Source organism: Anoplophora glabripennis, unplaced genomic scaffold (assembly GCF_000390285.2).
Source record: "Anoplophora glabripennis isolate ALB-LARVAE unplaced genomic scaffold, Agla_2.0 scaffold1518, whole genome shotgun sequence".
Lineage (NCBI taxonomy): Eukaryota > Metazoa > Arthropoda > Insecta > Coleoptera > Cerambycidae > Anoplophora > Anoplophora glabripennis.
In genome coordinates, this window is record NW_019417591.1 from 23,895 (window position 1) to 44,319 (window position 20,425).

Genomic DNA, 20,425 nt, shown 5'->3' on the forward strand with positions numbered 1-20,425 from the left:
TGCCCTTAAAAGGGCTCAAACAAAACTGTTTTTTTCCTGTTATTTACAAAACGGTCGCAAATAAATAGAAAAAAATTTATGGGTCTTACATATCTTCTTACGTTAAATAACATGGGCTACTCCGGTTTTCGACATGCAAATCATATGCGTCCCATTTAGGTTGGTGAAGGGGTTTTCGGCCCGTAATTTTTTTTATTTCAATTTTTTTACAATTTTCTCTACAGATTTATAAAATCTTAACAATTTTACGTAAAAAATATTATCTTTATCCAAATCCATATTTCCAATGGTTTTCGAGTAAATTGAGTTTGAAAATTACTCTGCTCTTTAAGTTATTAGGCCAAAAATTATAAAAATCTGTTTACCATGGCAAATAAAAGACTGACGTTGCCACAACGCTTAACAATTTAAGTTATTGATAAACTGTCGATTGAGCTTTGCAGTGTTAAATTAGTAAAAGTGTGACGGAAGAAAATGTATTGAGTACTGTGCAGGACAATCCAAGGGTTAGTGTAAGAAGTGTCGCACGTATGCATAACATAAGTTTTTCCATAGTTTGGCGAATTCTTTGCGAACAACTACTTCATCCTTTTCACATCCAGCGTGTTCAAGCTTTAAATCCGAATGACTACGAACCACGTCGGTAGTTCAGCCAATGGTTTTTGCGAAAACCGAGGCGGATTCCGAATTTTGCATCTCTTATTTTCTCAATACATTTTCTTCCATCACCGGTGTTCTTACAAATCTGTCTCTGCCACGATCATTTACTCTTGGTTGGAACGAACCATTTTCCCTTAAACGTTGATCGATCCTCTGAAATACCTGTCGAGAAGGAAGTCTTCTATTCGGGTATGCTGCCGCATACAGACGCCTCGCTTCTGAGCAATTTCCAGCCGCACGGCCGTACATAAAGTGCATATCTGCCACTTCCGTGTTTGAACATGACTCCATTTTATGAGTTGCAATAATGTTGTATACTTAAATTTTCCACTCACCACTTTTACTAATTAAACACTGCAAAGCTCAATTGACAGTTTATCAATAACTTAAACTGTTAAGCGTGGCAACCATTGGAAATATCGATTTCGACAAAGATAATATTTTTTACGTAAAATTGTTAAGATTTTATAAATCTGTAGAGAAAATTGTAAAAAATTGGAAATAAAAAAATTACGGGCCGAACACCCCCTTCACCAACCTAAATGGGACACATGATTTGCATCGAAAAACGGAGTAGCCCATGTTATTTAACGTAAAAAATTATGTAAGACTGATAATTTTTTTTTTCTATTTATTTGCGACCGTTTTGGCAATAACAAAAAAAAAACAGTTTTGTTTGAGCCCTTTTAAGGGCATATAACTTCCTAAGGGTTCATTTTAGGGCATATGTTAATAGGAACTCTTTGGCTTATTTTAATGAGTTATAAACGCAGCAGAAGTTGGGAACCCTATTTTAGAAACACCCTGTATAGAAAAAATAACAGAATAATAAAATTGTTACAGATTTTTATTTATGTATAAAAAAGACAAACACAATTTTGCAAACAAAATGTACACAATTCAAAATATACCGTGATAATTTCTTATCACATAATAAAATAACATGTCTTAATAGTAATAATAAAAAATAACATTTAAATTATCATTCACAATAATGGCTACGATCATTATTTATGTATATACAGTCAGAAAAATTATTAACCTAAGGAAAAAATTGATCTCACAGATGGTGAAACATCAACAAGACTACCTGATAGCAGTCGGCTACAGGACTAGCTTACCTGACTTTCAAAATATCAGTAATAATAATCATTTGTATAGCACAGTGATGTAGAAATAATAGAAACACATTAGAGAGAAAAAAAGATTTTGTTAGTAATATATGAAATTTAAATTTAGTAGTATAATAAGAATGAGATACTGGGAAAAGTAATAGTTATTGAAATTTGTTAGAGAATAAAGAAAAATATTAGACACAAACACAGTAAGTAAAAGATAAAGAAAAGTAACGTTTTGATACGTTCTATCTACATATATATTTTTAATGCAGAATTGTTAAGTTGAAGAAACAGTAAAGAAAGGGTATAAGCTGAAGACAATAAAACGAGGTATAGAAAATAGGAATAGCTTTTAGAGAAGTCAGATTATACAGACTATTTCACTATTGTTAAGGTCTTCAGCACCATATTGTAATTATTTTACGAATTAAAGTATGTTTCCCTAGCTTTTGGAAAAAAAAAACTTTAATTGTTTTAGCCCTGTGTTACTTAAGTAATTGTCAGTAACAAGTACTGTCATTTCCTTAATACACAGTTGTAGTATAGGTTAGAAAAGAGCTTTGTTAAAAAGTAAGTAAATTTTTCTTTGTGATTATTAAAAAAAATATTTTCCAAAGTGTTAGCAGACGTGTACGGGTTACAGCAAGTGGTGAAATATATGAAGTTAGAACAAAGTTGTCAGAGAAGTAAATATAATGTTATTCGTGCTGGAGAAATTCAAGATACTTACATGCATAAAGAAAAGTTGTTCAATAATGTTAAAGACAAAGAATAAAAGTTACACAGTTTTGGAGTGAAGAGTGCGAAAGTGATAAAATTAGAGAAATAAGAGAGTTCTAAGTGTATTTACAAGGTTTTGAGAACATGCTTAGTTAATGTCACTGTGAAAATCTGAAGGATAGTTTACGTTTAGAATGCATATAGTTTATTAGTGCAACTTTATACTACGAAAACGAATATTATAGTGCAAACAAATATAGATATAGATAGAACAGATTTAAAATAGAAAAAAGGTAGATATACAAAGCTCAAAAGGTTAAATGCAAAAGTTTCTGGGGAGAGTTTTTTGAGAGAAATGAAAAATAAATAAGTTAGAAAGAAAAGAAAGATATCACATTCTTCCAATTTCAGTAGGAAAAGAATTCTATTAGTACATATTTTACGTTAGTTTTACTAAAAAATCTGATATTACAAACAAATACAGTGGCATGCATAAAGGAATTTATGATTTTCAAGAACTGATACAGATGTATAAACAAGCAAAAGGTGAATTGTTATCACTAAGTCTAACAACATTGCATACTTGTGAATCTAATGATAATTAGTTATAGATTTAATAACTGCATAACTTGTTAGCTATATAGACACTCAATAGTACAGTAAATAGAAAATAACATAAAGATTTAGAAAGATTTTGCACTAGAAAGAATTGAAAGAATAGTTTCAAGGTTGAAAAAAACTAAATATATAAAGATATTTAAGTGTGATTGTAAATGAAAGGTAATAGATACACCTCCAAGTAAAATAAAAGCGTTTGGTAAGATTGGCACAAGAAAATATCGTCATGCAAGTGAAGGTACAAAACTGGAAAAACTAAATAAAGGAAAAGGATTTAAGGTTAATTTTAAAGGAAATGTAATAGATAAAAATGTAAGTAAAATAAAGATTGCCAAAAGCGATTGAGAAGACTAACAGTTAAAAGTTGAACATCTAGTAAAGCATATAAAAGTAACAAGAGAATTTAGTTAATATCTCAGATGAGATGAAGGTTGTAGATTACAGAAAATTATCTATAGATTTAAATGACTATTATCACTCTAGTTCTCTAATTGGTTGTAGTTTAGTAGTACCCAAAACTAATGTCATGCAGCGGAGTGGAATCTGCAGGTAAAGCATAGTCTTTACTCAACTGGTCTAAGATGCCGCCGCTACGACCACCGGAAGGGGCGGCAGGCCTTGGTCGGGGAGCTGGGGCGAATGATGGAGCTGGCCTGGGGGCGGCCGGCCTTGGGGCAGGGGCAAATTGGGAAGCGGGACGTGGGCGTGCTGCCGGAGCAGGTTCAGCGTAGGAGATTCTCGGACCTGGTCTTGGAGCGGGAGCGGATTCGTAGTCTTCCTCTACTGGAGCTGGCTGGAACGATACTGGTGGTGGTCTAGGCCTGGGAGCTTTTGGTGCTTGTGCGAAGGATTTAGCTGAACGGGCTGGGGGACCGAAGTCGAAGTGGTGTTTGACTGGGGCTGGTGCAGCGCCTGTGAATGAATAAAAATGTTGTGTATGCCTTTTCTTTTTAAAAATAACTTTCAAGTAACACAAAATGGTGCAGTAATTTTTTGTAGGATGTCTTTAATAATGGGTGTTTGATGATGAATTGGTCAAATTAATATCAATACAGAAAATCAGAATAAGAAATTTTATTTCTTATTCTGATGCTTTAGCATGTGCTACAATATGTATATATGCTGGACTTTAAAAGGAATGTCATGAGTATTCAAATACGAGTATATCCAGAGTTAACTGCAGAGGAAGCGAGGAATAAATTAAATTATTTTCAAGATTTACGTCTTCTCTTTATTTCGTTGTCATTACTTCATCTATAATAACTTACTAAGATAAAACATGGCGCCGGACTGAAACAGGAAATAGAAAACACTTAGTCCAAACGTTAAAGAAAAGAGAATATAACCGGATCTATAGGAAATTAAATTTTAAATTGACTTTCTTCTTTAAACTCGTTTCAAAAAAATCGGAAAGTTGCAAAACATGGTTTTTCTTGAAAAACTATAGTTCCGTTCGAAAAATATTACATGAGAAAGTTGTAGGTTTTAAAATGGTCTATCGGTAGATTTTTTATCATAAGTATCGACTGCTTTGTTACTTTTCGAGATATATCGAAAAACCCGTTAAAAATCTTCTGTTTTCTCTTTTTCTATAACTCGTTTACATTTACGCTCCCATACTTGCTAGGCGCTTTAGAAAATTGGCTAGATTTTCTCGGCGAATGGCCCTACAGTAACTATTTTTGGCTTATTTTTTACATAAAGAGTTGTATTATCATGCTATTAAATATTTCCACTATTATTATTAATTTTAAGAATCGAAAAATGACTGAAAAAATTGCACTTTCCTTAGAATTGGACTTTTTTTGTCTGCCTAGGATCACCGTAAAATGTAAGATGGTGAATAGATCCGCGACAATGCTATCTGCTTAATAATAATTTTCTCCAGATTCGTTTACAGTATGAAGCAATATTTTCGAAGAGTGAAGTTTGCGTATAAAATCCACAAGTTAGTTAGATACCAACAGTATATGAAGAAAGCATTCCAAGCTTGTGGACAGAGGTCAAGTGTCTATTACGTAAGAATTGAAAGCTTCAACAATTACTATAAATATAACAACATTATATAAACGTTATTAAACGTTTCCTTATATGTATTATACCTGAAATTTGGGGACGCGGTGGAGCTGGAGCAGGAGCAGCCTGAGCTGGTTCAAATTGTTGTGGAGGAGAGTAATCAAACGATTGTTGTGGCTGAGGTCTAGGTCTGGGAGCTGCTCTCGCTGGAGCACGAGGAGGTTCTGGTTCGTAGTAGTCGTCTCTGTAGGTACCATCCTTGTTGGTGCTTTCATCTACTAAAGTTGGTGGCGCTACAGTTATGCCTTCACCTGATGGTTCAAATCCGTACTTGGTAGCTCCGTACTCTACCACACGAACCTTGCCTACGTCATCGACGTACCCATATTTTCCTTTAACTTCACCAGTCGGGAGTTTGGTTTCAATTTTGAAGGATCCATCGCTACTTTCGTAGCCGTAGGTATACGAACCATCGTCGTTGTGCCTGTGACGGTTGTTAAGAGGAATAATGTATGTAGAAAATTCAATACGATTAGTTTCATTTCAAAAAGTCATAAAGATCAAAGTAACTAACTTTATTTTGCCCAGAGAGAAGAAATTTTACATTTTCCAAATTCTCTGTAACAATTCTGTAGCTTACATATATAAATTTTGACAATACTATTTGTGATTGTGTATTCCAATAACTCAGGATTTCCAAAGTCAATACCATCATTAATTTTTTATTTCAATTACGTAGGTATATATACAAAAACCGACGAAGGTCATATAGGGACACTGAATTGTTTAGATCTTTCTATTAATATACTGAAAACTTGTGATCTAAGCAATTACAAAGAGAGTTTTAAATGGAAAGTTCAGCCGCCACTTGAAAAATAAATATAATAAATATATACCTTCTTTCACTCATTAATGATTTCGTCGTGAATAATAATAATCATTATTTATGGATGCAATTTTTAATGAAAAGATGTTGATTTCGGAAACAAATTATTTTAAAATAAAGAGACATTATTGACATTAAGTCAGTTTCAAAATAACTACTAAGAATTTCAAATAAGTTAAAAGTATATGTAGGTTTTAGTGGAATATTACTTGGATATTTTTTTATTTTGTTTCTAATAATTATTATTAGTTAAAATTAATATTATTACTTAATGTGAAGGCAAAACTTTATAAAATTTTCTAATTATAAACAACTATCTGTTTCATTTTCTGAACACCATGTATATACAAATCTAACTTAAGGTAATTCAATTATTTTTATCAAGAATTAATTTTCTTAAAGAAAGTAATAGAAAATAAAAAAGTTCTCTCTGGGCCAGTAACCAATGGATATACTGAACATTTGCATGTTAATACCTCTATTTCTTAAATAAATGGTAAGTTAAGGTCTATATTAGAACTTTTTTTTGAAATCCCACTTTTTCGTACACTTAGATCTTTTTTACCTATCAATTTGTTTCAAAATGGTAATTGGTGCGGCTTTAGGTGCTGATGGTCCCGAATATCCAGGTTGCACTCGTGGTGGTGCTGGCCTAGCTGGTCTTGGTGGTAATGGCTCGTAGTCGTCGTAGTCTTGAGCAAACGTTACTGCTACAAGAGCAAACACAGCCAGCTGAAATAAAATACGTACATGTTACTGACATCGTTACCCTCAAATATTAAATGGAATAGATTCAAAGGAGATATGACAGAATAATATTTTTTTGAAATGAACACTACAAAAAAACTAATAAGGAATAGGAATTACATTAATTAGAATAACAATCGTAACGAGCGAAATTCTTAACGGAATTAAAGAAAACTGGAGGAACTAAAGAAATACTAAACTATAATAATAGAATATGGATTCCTTATAATTCTTAATTATAATGGAAAAGAAGCTGAGTGTTTTGATTATGCCAGGTAAAACGTACAAGGATTTTATAAACCGAAAACACGTTTCCTACCTGGCTTGAAACAGTAAAGAGATATGCAGAAGATAACTGAAGACATTTGAGATTATAGATTTACGATTATGGATTAATATAAGCCACTGGCGAATACAACAATATACTATTAGTGCTAGCACTCTTAGGTTACAAAACTATCTGTCATCGTTAACTGACGTATTGGGTGAGTACAAAAGGAGCCCGTACGGTCTTTATGAAAATGTGATCTCGGTCAAATTGGCTGAAATTGTGGTAAGTTGTTGGTTTTGTGTTGCTGACCAAAAGTCTTCAAAGTACTTGGGTCCAAAAATCAATTATTTCCTACTTATAGCGGTCTGAGTCAATTCTGCTGATGATGGCTGCAAAGTAGTATGAGTAGAACTTTGGTGAAATGTTTATAGAAAAAATTAATCGGATGACTTCAAAAACTTGCTAATTAACAGTTTTGTTCGCAACAGTAGTTTGTAGATTGCATTCGTACATCTCTCAGTTAAATGCAATAATATCCCTAAGTATCAATAAGTGAATTGGATAACGCTATAATCAATCTAATATAAGATTGTTTATTCTCTCCCTCCACCTTCCCCATCTTTTGAGTGGTGGGGTTCCGGGCTTGGCCACATGTCAAAGATGTTAATTAGCAACTTTTCGAAGTCATCCGAAGTCATTGTTCATTTTACAAAGGTTATGGTTTTATCTCTATATTCTACTCATACTACTTTGCAGCCGTCGTCAGCAGAACTGACTTAGACCGCTAAGTAGGAAAGAATTGATTTTCGGACCTAAGTCCTACTGTGAAGACTTTTGGTCAGTATCACAAAAACACAATTTCAGCCAATTTAACCGAGCCAATATTTTCATAAAGACCGTGCGGGGTTCTTTAATTTTTGATTGGGACCAATAAATATAAATCTGTAAAAGATTTTCTTTAACACGAAATACATTTCATTTACATTTTATACCGCTCAGACCCCTGCTGATTCAGACGCTACTGTTTTTTTGTCGAGTTTTGCGTGAATTACTGTGACGGAATTAGACTGTAGCAAATTTATCTGTGTCTGCCATGGTTGTATTTTGTTTTCAAGTTTTCATGGTTACTATATTGGATTAAATTGTTGGTGTCGAATAGTGAATAAAATGTACCTTTTATTTATGTAATTTTTCGCTATTAAAATTATGCTTCTCAATTCGAAATAGGTACAGCTCATGTTTTTCCATATTGTACTTCAATACTTTAAATCACATTCGCTAAGCTTAAGTGAGGAATAAAAACAGGTAAATATGTTCATTATAATTAATAATTGGGTGTAAAATTCGACATGAGAATACTTTTTCGATACGATTGAACAATTAAAATCAGTTACCATTACGATATTTGTGTTCGGATAAAAGGCGTGAAACCGCAAGGAATTTGTTAATAACTCAAGGCTGATACACAGTTATTTTAGCTCCGGGTGAAAAGGAGGCTTGGTGCCGATGGAAACAATTCCATTTTTATTTTTGTTTGGATTAGATACATGTTTGTTTATACGCGGATACATTCGGAAACGAATTTGTAATTGAAAATTATTATTATTTGTATTGCTCAACTGTTATTACTAAATATACGGCCTTACGCTGGCTTTTATGTTTATCAAGGATAACTTGATTTGCATTGCTCATGTTTGAACTATGTTTGAATATATCATTTACTGTTAAACACAATTTTTAGTTTCACGTTTAATTGCGATTATATTGATAGGTAAATAGAAAATGCTTTATGGCATCCTGTAAATGATTTATGTTATCTGTCATTGTAAACTTTGTCCCTGGTAAGTGTTCATAATATACAGTATTCGTTGCTACCTCCAAAAAGCATCTGTTACTTTATCTAAAGATCATGGAACTTATGAAGACCTGTAGGGTAGCGTTTGGTTTTCGAAACACAAACCGTGAAAATTTTTACGATATCCGAAATATTTGATGCAGAATATTCTAATGTAATCAACTTTTGGCAGAGTCAAATATTCAGTCTCGTTAACAGTCTCAGTAGTTCGAAGCTAGTGAGTATTTCGAACATTTTTCATTAAAAAAAAACCAGGCAATTTTGATTTGGCTATTAATTTTTTGACTTAGGTTACTGTCACTACATTAATCTTGGCGTAACTCTAGAACTACCCGCTTCATAAAAAAGTCAATATTTCTTTTTATAAATCTACTGAATTCGGATATACGTGTACAAGTGGCGGAGACACAGGCGGGAGCCACTCTTGTTAAAAGTAGCTCGAAGCTAGTGAATATTTCGAAAATTTGATCACTGCTTGTAACTCCTAGTGATGTCTCTAAGAAAAAAATATTTTTTCTTTTTTCTGAAAAAAAAACATGCAATTTTGATGTAGCTATTATTTTCTGACTTACATTACTGTCACTGTCTTCATTAAACTTAGCCTGACTCTAGAATTATATATACTATATAGTCAATAGTGGTTTTTCTAAAGATGTGATTAACTATTTTTTTCTCAGTTGTAGTCAATTATTTTTCAGACTCTTCGATTATATTTAAAATCAATAAATCTTTTGCATTAATTCGAATGCTTGGTAAAGGTAATGCACATTAAAAAGAAATAATAACTATAAAGTGATTAATTTATTTAACAAATCAGAAGAGATATTAATCTTAAAGATCCTAGTATCCATTAGCGATGAATATCAATTAGTGATGGTCATTAGCCAATTTTTCATAATTTAGTTTTAAACATTATTTACTTAATCCTAGAACGTATTTTAAATTTTTCTACTTTTTTTTTCTTCAGTGAAAGTAACAATTATTACTTAATGTGTAATTAGTCTGATTTCAAGGGTCAATTTTTTGAAAAACCATTAAATGTCATGATATGACAGGAAAAACATTAACAGAAAACACAATTTAGCTTACATTCAAAAGAGACATAAATCAAACTTTATGCATAAAAGCTATAGAGAGTATGTCATTTAAAGAAAACACTCTATATACATATAATATGATAGAAATTGAAAGGAATCCATCGAACTGAATTTTTGTAAATTTCTTTACCTTAGTTCCTCATAAGACACTATTTTTCCAAATAAAATTCTAATTTTGTATAGTTTCGATTAAAACATATTTAGGGGAGCGTGTTTATGTGCAATATTTTATCCAGCACTTTAGAAAATATAAGCAGTTTAGAAACAATAGATATTTCTTTACTGTACCAGTTATGTAAGTTTTCTTCAGGATATAAAACAACCGACGTACATTTAAAATAAGGAAAAAAGAGCATATTTTTACCTATATAGCATGTTTATCATACGCTTCCTGAACTTTGCACGGCTGTTGAATAGACACAAAATCTCGTGCGCGTACTATAAACACAGAATGCTTTTAGGAAACTATTAATACATGCATTAATCACAATTATTGAGTATTTGTGCTAATGGACAAAACAGGAAAAGTACATTTTTTGATGTTCACGTGTTCACCGTGATCTTTCAATGCGAAAAGTCAAAGAAAATTGCTTTAGTTTAGCATTACGCTTCATTGTCTTACAAAAAGTGTGATTTCATGTCTATAAAACGCCTGTCTTACTTCACTTTCTTGCAATAAATTAATTGTAGGACATAATATGGTGTCCAAGAAAATTTAATTTTATCTAAAACTAAAACAAAAAGATTGTATAAACATAAGCAGATTTGAATACGAAAAAATTAAAAATTCAATAATTCTCCCCAAAAATCTAGTTCCGTAGAAAAGATATTAGTTAACCGGTTTAAAATGTGAATTTGAAACTCTTGTATCCTTTTTAATGACCGTTTCCAGGTTTACGTCATAAAATTTCTTATTTTTTAGTTAAATTTTTTAAACCTATCTCAGTATTAAAACTGGAAAACTTACAAAATTACAGTAGCCATATAATTGTTAGTGACTACGTAACTTTCTTAACTATGCCTTCTATTCAAATTAATCCTTAAACGAATCAGACTAAATCTAATTATTTTTTGTGAAAAGACGTGACATTAATCTTTATCAAATCGGTTTCACTTTTACTCGGCAGGTATCACCTATGTCGCCAAAGATTAAGTAATCGTTTGTGGGCTTTAAAGTCGTTGAAAGTAAAAACGAAACTGTAACAGTGTACCATGAGCTAGAAAGAATGAGAATAACAAGTCTGTGGTCAGTAGGCCACACCTTACGTACACAACTTTTGACTTTCAACTTCAATGTTGCTTTCTACATGGAATTGTTTGAATTATCGGGCAATTTTGTGTGTGGCTATGACAAATTGAGATCACTACAAGATAAATGCGATCTAAAAATAAGGAAGTGTTCCCAGATAAAAAAAATGCAATTTATTACAATACACATGATATTGCTGAAAAGAAAAGTGAAATTGGCCAAATCAATTACATGCTTTTTAGGCTTGAAATTAGGATGTTTTGGAAGATGTTTTCATATAATTTCTTTAACCGACCCGCATATAAGAACTTATGATCTTTAATTTATGATACAGAATCAATTTCACAGCAAATTATGTATAAATTTCTAAGGACTGTTTCCTAGGAGTGTAGTAAAAGAGTAGTGAATATTGGTTTCGCATTTAGTTATGAAAAAGCCAATTGAATTTTATAGATTTTACTTATTTATTTCAGACAATTTCTTCTTAAATATGACTCTATTAAACATATTTCATTTTTATTAAAATAATTCGGTCTATAGAAAAGTTTTATAGGTACTGACAAATAAAATTTAGTTAATGTAAATATTGACACTTCGGAAACAAAAGATGAGAAACTGAAGTAACTTTCGTTTAGAAAAAATATTAATATTTTTAAAATAACTGCATCATATGTAATAAGCACGATATATGTATAATAATACATTTTTTTGATGTCCGAATGAAGTCTGTATTTTGGAACAACAAAAAAAATCGAAAAATTTATAAGGTAAAATATACAAATTCGGGCTATAACTCAAAAACTTTAAGTTATTGAAGAATGTTGGTTGTATGGCACTTATACGGGCAAAAGTAAATAAAACATTTTTATTAGAAGATAATGAATTATATAGCAATAATGAAGTCATTCCACATTACAAAAGATGTCCAAAAATGAAAAATGTCTTGCATCAAGAGATCAGGATGCTTGTTTCGCTGTTCTATTTTTCTCGAAGACGAAAACTTCGACTACTGTTTCGCCTATTTTCTCCGGAAATACGTGAAATCAAACACAACTGTCGATGTTGGTTTACATTACAGTACATATACTCTCATTCGACTTTTAACATATTGATATCAGTATCTAGTTGCTTCAGAAAGAAGCATAACGTATTACAAATATATATTGTCAATTTTAATATATTATTTTTAAAATACTAATATTAAATAGAATTTTTTTTTAATGTATATTTAGAATTGTATGCCATTGTACATCTGCAAATTTTTATAACACATGGGAAAATTTTATATTACTCAACTAAATTTTTTAGTAATTGCTTGTTTCAAAATTTGATTTTGACATATCTACATCACGTAAAACCCAAGTTTGAAGGGAAAATTGAAAAATTCCAATGGTACAAAATCACAATACGCTATTTTAGAAAAAATGTTATCGTTAAATTTAAGAAATAAGATAAAATAAAAAATAATGGCATTATTAAAAAAATAACTTGAGACCTCGTATGTGAAAATTAAAATCTGTCTTGGTATATCGGAAAACCTTTTCTTGTAATAAGAAAACTGGTAAAAAATTTGCATTACTTGTACATCTGACTAAACAGTTTTATTTGAATTCAATGGATCTATATTTATGAATTTATGAACGCAAGTAAAATGACAGTAAGTACTGCTGGCAAGCAGAAACTGGTACTAAGTTCATTTTTTAGCAGGCGCTTGCTTTAACAAACATACTGTATTACTGATGTGCAACAAATGCATTTTGTTTCCGTTGGTATTATTTTCACTATTTTATATTTTTAAAAAAACAAATACTAAGTATTAAAGAGATATTCTGACTACTTCAAGCTTTAATAAAGTCGTAAATATTTTTCCTCTATCCATTCTCGAACATTCAAGAACACCCAGTTTATATGAAATCGAGAAAACGTCAATAATTAATTATTCACAAATCTCAAAGGCGACGCCCTGTTCTTGCGTGTTCTTTTCAATGCTAGTGCAGTATTCTTTAATGGTAGTTATACTTGTAATTTATTACTCTGGCAGAATTTTAATGTATTTAAATTATGTCCAAATAAATCGCCAAACATTGATCTGATCCACTTAACAACTGACTGGCAAATGTCAAGGATAAATACGAGTTTACTATCCGTGAAAAAGTTTCCGCCAATACATTTGTTACAGTTCATGTTCACATTAATAATATTATTGAAGTAATAGTCGTCTGTCTGTTTTTTTCCATATGCATTCATATGTCTAGGAAAATTATGCGAAATTAGTTGAAATGACTATAGAAGCCTACAAATCAAATTAATTACTTATAGCTAAAGAATAGTCCTAACTTTCCTTTTGGGAGGACACAAGTAATGACACCAGATACAAAGCACGATATTTTGTGGTACATCTTAAGTCCTTCGAGATATCTTAATCAAACAATGTGGACTACTGAGAAAACCGGCCAGATTATGCCTTTAATGTGGAAATAATAAAAATTGCATTCCTCTATACCACTTCATCCCTCTAAAGGAACTAACTCCACCCTTAAATTTTCAGTGATACGTTCTTACACTCCATTTGTAGCTTACTCTAGCCTACTATTATCTATCTAATATTATTAGTATTATCAGTGATAATACTTCACAAATATGTTCCACCAAAACAAAAACTGACGTGTCCGAAGCAACTTTATGATTTTAGGTTTTGATTTGGGAAATAACTTACGTAATATTGTTCAAATCTTACACGCTTTGTTTAAAGGGTAGCTTTAGAGGACGACTTTAAGTATTTTATTATCAGTTTTGTAATTTTTAATCTAGTTTTTCAATTTTTAATAATTTAATGTGATAGAAGAAGAAGATTATAGTGAAACTAAGGACCAACGCAGCTTTTCGAAGAAATATTTTTGAAAATAATAATGCATTATCTCACGAATATCTTAAATTTACTTAGTAGATAACACAACTAAAATAAGTAGTTGTTTTACAGAAACCATTCGAAATGTTTGACATTTTAAAGCATGTGCGACCAATGTTACGAAATTAATTATTACGCTACATTGTATGCAAGGCATGGAATTTAAACTTGTTACATTTTCAGATGTCTTAAGTGTATATTTAAAATATTGGCATGATATTATCTCCAAGAATATTTGAGATAACGCTAAGTTATGATATCTACCGTCTTATTTAAAGGGGATTATCCTTTATTTTTGGAAAAAGGATGATGTGAAAAGGTACCCTTATTTTTTATACTTTTCATTCTGAAAAGATTAGGAGACAATTTAGTTTGCATCTACAGTATATTAGGTACAATAGATGATGATGATGATGATGTATTTGTATTTTTTTTCTTTTTGTTTGTTCCTTTTGTTTGTAATTAATGTACTTCCTTTATTATTGTCTGTAAAATCCCTGTTCTATAATTGGGTAGTACCTGTTGAACAGTGTATTAAATAAAATAAAATAAAATAGAGGAACGTTCACGGAATCTTAAAAATAATTTGCAAAAATAAATTTTGAATACCTAGTAAGTATGTGAAGCTGTTGCTATTCTTTTTATTAAGTAAATGCGTATTAGACTGCAATGTAAACATAAATAATAAAAATTGGATTTGAATCAGTTTATTTGAAAAATGAATGGGTAACAATTTCATTATATATCTTTAACATGCAGTTTTATCAGGGTATTTGGTCGCTATATCTACATTTATATTAACAAATATTTTTCGAAGTATTCCAGCAAACTTAAATATATCATAGGTTTACTGTTATTCTTTTAAACTTAATTCATTATTAACTGTTTTCTAGTTTCAACTAAAGAAAGTAAACAAATAATTTTAGATCGAAAGTAAACATGCATGTCGCTGATGTAATTAGCGAAGTATTACCAGTTTATATAACTGCACATCAAGGAGAGGGCATAACATAAATGACGTCACAAAGAAAACAGGTTGTTTGGCTTTTGTTTCCGTCAGTAGACATAAATATTTTACAACTTCATTGAGTATATTTCCGAGCAAAATTCTACATGATATGATCTATCAACTTCTGTTTGATATTCAGATAGGTGATAAGAAGGCACTCAAAATACAAGTACTGTTAAATTTTGCTTAAAAATTGCATTTATTCGTTGAAATAGCTACAAAAGTAAAAATTTTTGTGGTCGTTGTACAAATTTGTCAAAATGTACAGATTTATATTATTGTAGCCCTCCTTATTCGTTGCAATTTGCAACAATTTACTGAAGTTTTTGCCATTACTGACGATAGTGACGTAAATCCTAGTAAGGGGTAGTAGAAATACATTTTTGTAAAGCTCCATTAGGTATTATAGTTAATCCAATTTGTAATATCATCGAAACTATATGTTTCCAAAAAAATTATATAATGGTACGTTTGTAGACAATCAAAAATGAAGCTGCATATCAAATTTAACTATAATCTTCAGGAATTTTCTTTAAATGAAATTTTTTGAACTTTAAGAATTCGTATCACGGAAACGAAGAATCCATCATTAAGAAAAGAATGAAAATAGATACCTAGAATATTCTATTTCTATACACTGGATGTTTCAGAACGAACCATTAGAAAGTCCTACGTCAAAATTTCGAGATATTCAGTGTGATTTTTGAATTTTCATTAAAACTTATTTTAGCGTCCTAATCATTTATGGAAATTAAGTTCTTGAAGTAAAAATTCCAAAATTTCAGACCTATACATTTGTGACCCCTCTTACCTTTTCTATTGCTTCATATGGAATATTGGAAATACATACATACAATTTGATTTGTTAATACATAGTTGTTAGTTTTACTTAATAATTTTCAACAACAATTTATTGTAACAGAGATTTTGCTGATTTACTAGGTAACGAAAGATCATAATGCGTGCACGCAATTAAAATCTAATAACTTAAATATACCCAGGGAGAATTTTCAGACGTGACAGGTGAATAAATGTTTTTCCATAAGACTTAGAATATTTTAATTTTGCATAAATACCTAAGAAATTTCAGCAAAATATCGTAGAATGAGTATAATAGAACGGAAATACGAAAAATGTTATATCTGTTCTACCGAATAATACCGAAATATTTATTCTAAAGATGTGTTAGAATTTCGTTACTTCAGATATCGAAAATAATATGGCTAAAAATTCAAATGTATAGTTTTTGTCACCGCCTCATACTTTCATACAGGATGATTCATAAAAGGTGACCAAAAATGAAAACTCGTATCCTTTGGCGAATTTTAAGTTTATAGGAAAGACTCCCCTTTCCTATAAACTTTTATCTAGGACGCTTCGTTAAAAATATACAGATTTAAAAATAATTTTAAAACTAGTAAGTGAAATAATTTGAAATTGGGCACAGGTATTTATGTAAACATAGTCCAAAATCTGAGGGCATTGCCTAAAATTTACATGCTCCAGTGGCGCAGATACAGGGTATCGGTGGCATATTTTTCTAAATAAAATAGTACGCCACTGCTTTACGGTAACAACCATGATATTTTCGCATTCGTCTTTCAATTTTCTACAAATTACTACTCTATATGTTCTTCGAAAAAGTCTGATTTTCGAGTAAAACTTAAAAAAATCCAACTGTAAACACTTTTACACGACAAGCACTAATCAATCTGTTATTTATTTAAGTAAAGAAATTAATCACATTAGTCATCATTTTAATGATTTTATTTGAGTAAATGCTCAAAAATACCTCAATTTCCACGACCACACGCCCAACATCTTTTTAGTAACGAAAATGTAATTTGTTCGAAATTTATGGTTGCTTGAATCTGATGAAAAGCATTATTTATTCTTTTTTCTAACTGATCAGAATGTCAAAGTTGCTATCGCAGCTCACTATGTAATTTTAAAAAGCATTATATTCGAATATCGAAATGTGTTCTCTGTTCATTCGTATAGGAAATACTCTCCTTAAAAGTCACTAAAGAATACGAGGTTTCATGTTTGGTTACCATTTATGAATCACCCTGTATGAAATAACATTTTAGATATTTACTCAAATTGCTCTCATTATTAAAATAATACTAAGAAGCTCATAAAAATAGGACAAATTTTTTTGTTAATTAGTTTTCTCACGGCTTCAAGTAATTTTATTATACTATAAAAAGTAGAGAATTATACAGGGTCAATTTTTCGGAAGGGCCAAAAAAAGAATTTTCTCAGTCCCGTTCTGAAATTTTAAGATGTTTACTTCAGTGGCCTTCAGTTGTATATGACGTATTCCAAAAATAAATTAACTTGTATAAATAATTCAAAGGTTGTAGCCAAAATAAATAAAAACAAAATGAAAAAATCCCTGCATGTCTACAAATTTTGATCTACGATTTTTTAAAGTGATCATTTGCCATTAGTCTAGATTTTCTTCTGATTAGGGAATATATAGCATGTAAAGCATTCTATATGTGTTCCTATTGTATATTCTATATATTTAAATATTTCTCAATATATTTAAACAATATTCTAGAATATGGCGAAGTCGCCGGTTGGAGGGTATTATTGCGAAATAGGTTTCAAAAGTATAAATTAATATAAAAACTGTACCTCTATCTAAGCTCGGCAAAACAAATTGCATACAATATGATTTTCCTATGGGCAGTTTGCTTGCCGTTGGACATTAATCATTATGTATCTGTAATAGGTTGCGCTACAAGGTCATGATTTAAGAGTTTACATATAAATGTCTGCAAAGTTGTACTAGGAAACAAAGGATAAATATAGTTAGTGTAGGTTCGTGAAATAATGCGGTCAATATAAACTACTGATATTTCCCAGTTCCTATATTATATACTAGTTCACGTATGGTAACCTCTTGCGACAGTACAATTGTGATTTATGGTTATGGTAATGTTATTTGTGATTTAATGTACCAAATCGATATAGTTTAAAGTTTAGTTGTTAATTAAACATGATTCCAATTCTCACTTTACAACCGTTCTCCCACTACATAAAGGAATGTAACATTAAATAACTAAAGTAGATTACTTTCATACGACAAGGACAAAATAAATTGTTTATTTAAGTGCCTTAGAAAAGAAATCAAACCACGTATAGGAACACAATAGGTCTAGTCTTCAATTGAAAAAAGAATAATAAATTACAATTGAAGTGAAAAATAAAAATTGATCACTGAAATCTGAACAATGTTTTGAAGGAAACAAATATAAGTACAAAAAAGTAAGGTCCGGAAAAAGTATTTATAAAGTTGCATAATAAATTTCAAAAAATAAAGATTAACAGAAGCGTAAAATAAAAGGTCAAGTAGCAAACAAATGTTACTGAAACCGAGACATAAATAAAAATATACAGAAAGAGCATCAGAAAAGCTAGTTACATAATTACTACATGGTAGATCAGATAAAATTTAATATGCAACTACGTACATGAACACAGAACTGGTTACTAAAAATATTTTCAGACATTCTCATAGCGTAAAAGTGGTTGATATTGGCTACAATTGAAGTTGAAGATGTCTTTGTCCCTTATAAATGTATTTGTATTTTATTATGCAGTAGGTAAAGTAATTACACATCACTTACTGTCATATACATAATAAAGATAATGATATAGGTAATAATAACAATAAATCATTGATTAGTTTTAAGTCTAATGTTTAGGGACATATAAACTGTGATATAATTTTCTAATTTCATATACAGGGGGCGCCACGAAAAGGTTAATTAAAATGTCATAAAATTTTTAATGACCTTGAAGTGTTTATTTTATGCATTTTAAGGGAGTGCCTAACAACTTGGCCTTTGACAGTATTGCCGAATGTACATAAAAATGTATGAACTACAGAAGGAGCTTACTTAAATGCAAAGTTATTACCATTTGATTTTATCATAAAAACTATACAATATACATTTTTATATAGAATAATTAATTTTACTTATTCTCATTTCATAATATAGTTCAAAAGAAAAAGAAAATAAATTATTCTTCTTTAAAAGAAAGCTTTGTTAAAGGATAAAGTATAAGATAATCTTAGAAGGCTGAGAAATTATTAACGAATACTGTTCGTCTAGAACCACGCTCGGTTACAAGTGAAAGTGTTTGACCGCTGCAAAGCTGCACCAAATCGAAGACGATTGCGGGCGAACTCACTCATTTCACTGAAATATCACTAAAACTCTAAGCACAATATGTGTCCTAAAAGAAAGGGAGAGTGGGGTACTCACGTATTTGAAAGGTACCATGTTTGTTGTTGGAGGCACCGCACTAGAGTAGCGCGGGGGTCAGCAATTACCTTTTATAAGAGTCACAGACCTCCGAAGAAGGGGCAAGGTCCCGGAGTCTGTCAGGTTCTTATCGCGGGCTGGTTCCTGGTGCCGTACTAGTCTCACCCGCGGCTGGCCCAATAGGACCTTTCACTCATATGTGACAAATTTTGCGGCGTCATTTTGGTGGTCGGTCAAATTTTTATAAAACAGTGAATATTTATCCTGTTTTTCTCCCTTATGGTGTCATATATTTCACTTACCTCGGCTCTACACATATTTGGTATATTTCGCTACCAAACCCGTCTTTGAAGTGGGTAAATCAACACTAAGCTTGGCTGCTGCTTGTCTCGTTCCTGTATGATTATTCAACATTCTTTCACAAATAATCGATATATGTGAACGAACACGAATAATTTATTTTTTGAGTCAGTAAATGCATAAACACCGGAGAACTCGAGAACCAGAATTAGAGAATAATTTATCTATATAGTATTTCTTCTCAAGTAACTGACTATTAGGATAGACTATTTGTCGATACATTGTTTAATTTAATGGCTACCATACAAATTTTGTTAAGAATGCTTATAAAATTCGTAAATATTTGTCTATACAAACGTGGGATGAAAATTTAAGTAAATCATTTGATTCAGTATTCATGCAACTTAACTCATATATTGATAAAAAATTTCTGTTTCATAATAAATATTTAGTACACTTGGAATTTATTTTAAATCTATAAATTACAAGCCTTTGCACCACCCTTTATTATTAATAAATAAATACATCCTATATTCGGTCATGCATGTAGTTAGTCTTCAAGTTCAGTACATAACCTCAGGAGGCCATCCTTTGGATTACATTAAACCAAGAAGCCTTAAAGAAATTGGTTTTCAAGATACAGAGTATTGAAGTTGTGGAAAAATATATTTATTTAATCTTTATTTTGAAG

General features: G+C 30.9%; 1 protein-coding gene across 1 annotated transcript; it reads right to left on the minus strand.

Moving 5' to 3' along the window:
- Positions 1–1,489: 1,489 nt before the first annotated feature.
- LOC108916608 (extensin) lies at positions 1,490–19,511 on the minus strand. The gene is made up of 4 exons (XM_018722903.1): positions 19,435–19,511; positions 6,584–6,750; positions 5,219–5,616; positions 1,490–4,028 (listed from the first exon to the last, which is right to left on the minus strand). Exons 1-4 carry the CDS (start codon positions 19,450–19,452, stop codon positions 3,619–3,621), a joined length of 993 nt encoding a protein of 330 aa, XP_018578419.1. The 5' UTR covers positions 19,453–19,511; the 3' UTR covers positions 1,490–3,618.
- Between the last annotated feature and the right edge of the window lie 914 nt (positions 19,512–20,425).

Bases quoted from the DNA above. Each gene is read 5' to 3' on its own strand.
- LOC108916608 (XM_018722903.1), bottom strand. The intron at 5,617-6,583 runs GTAAAAAAGATC...CAACCGTCACAG, and splicing joins ATTTTGAAACAAATTGATAG to GCACAACGACGATGGTTCGT. The intron at 4,029-5,218 runs GTATAATACATA...ATTCATTCACAG, and splicing joins ACCGCGTCCCCAAATTTCAG to GCGCTGCACCAGCCCCAGTC.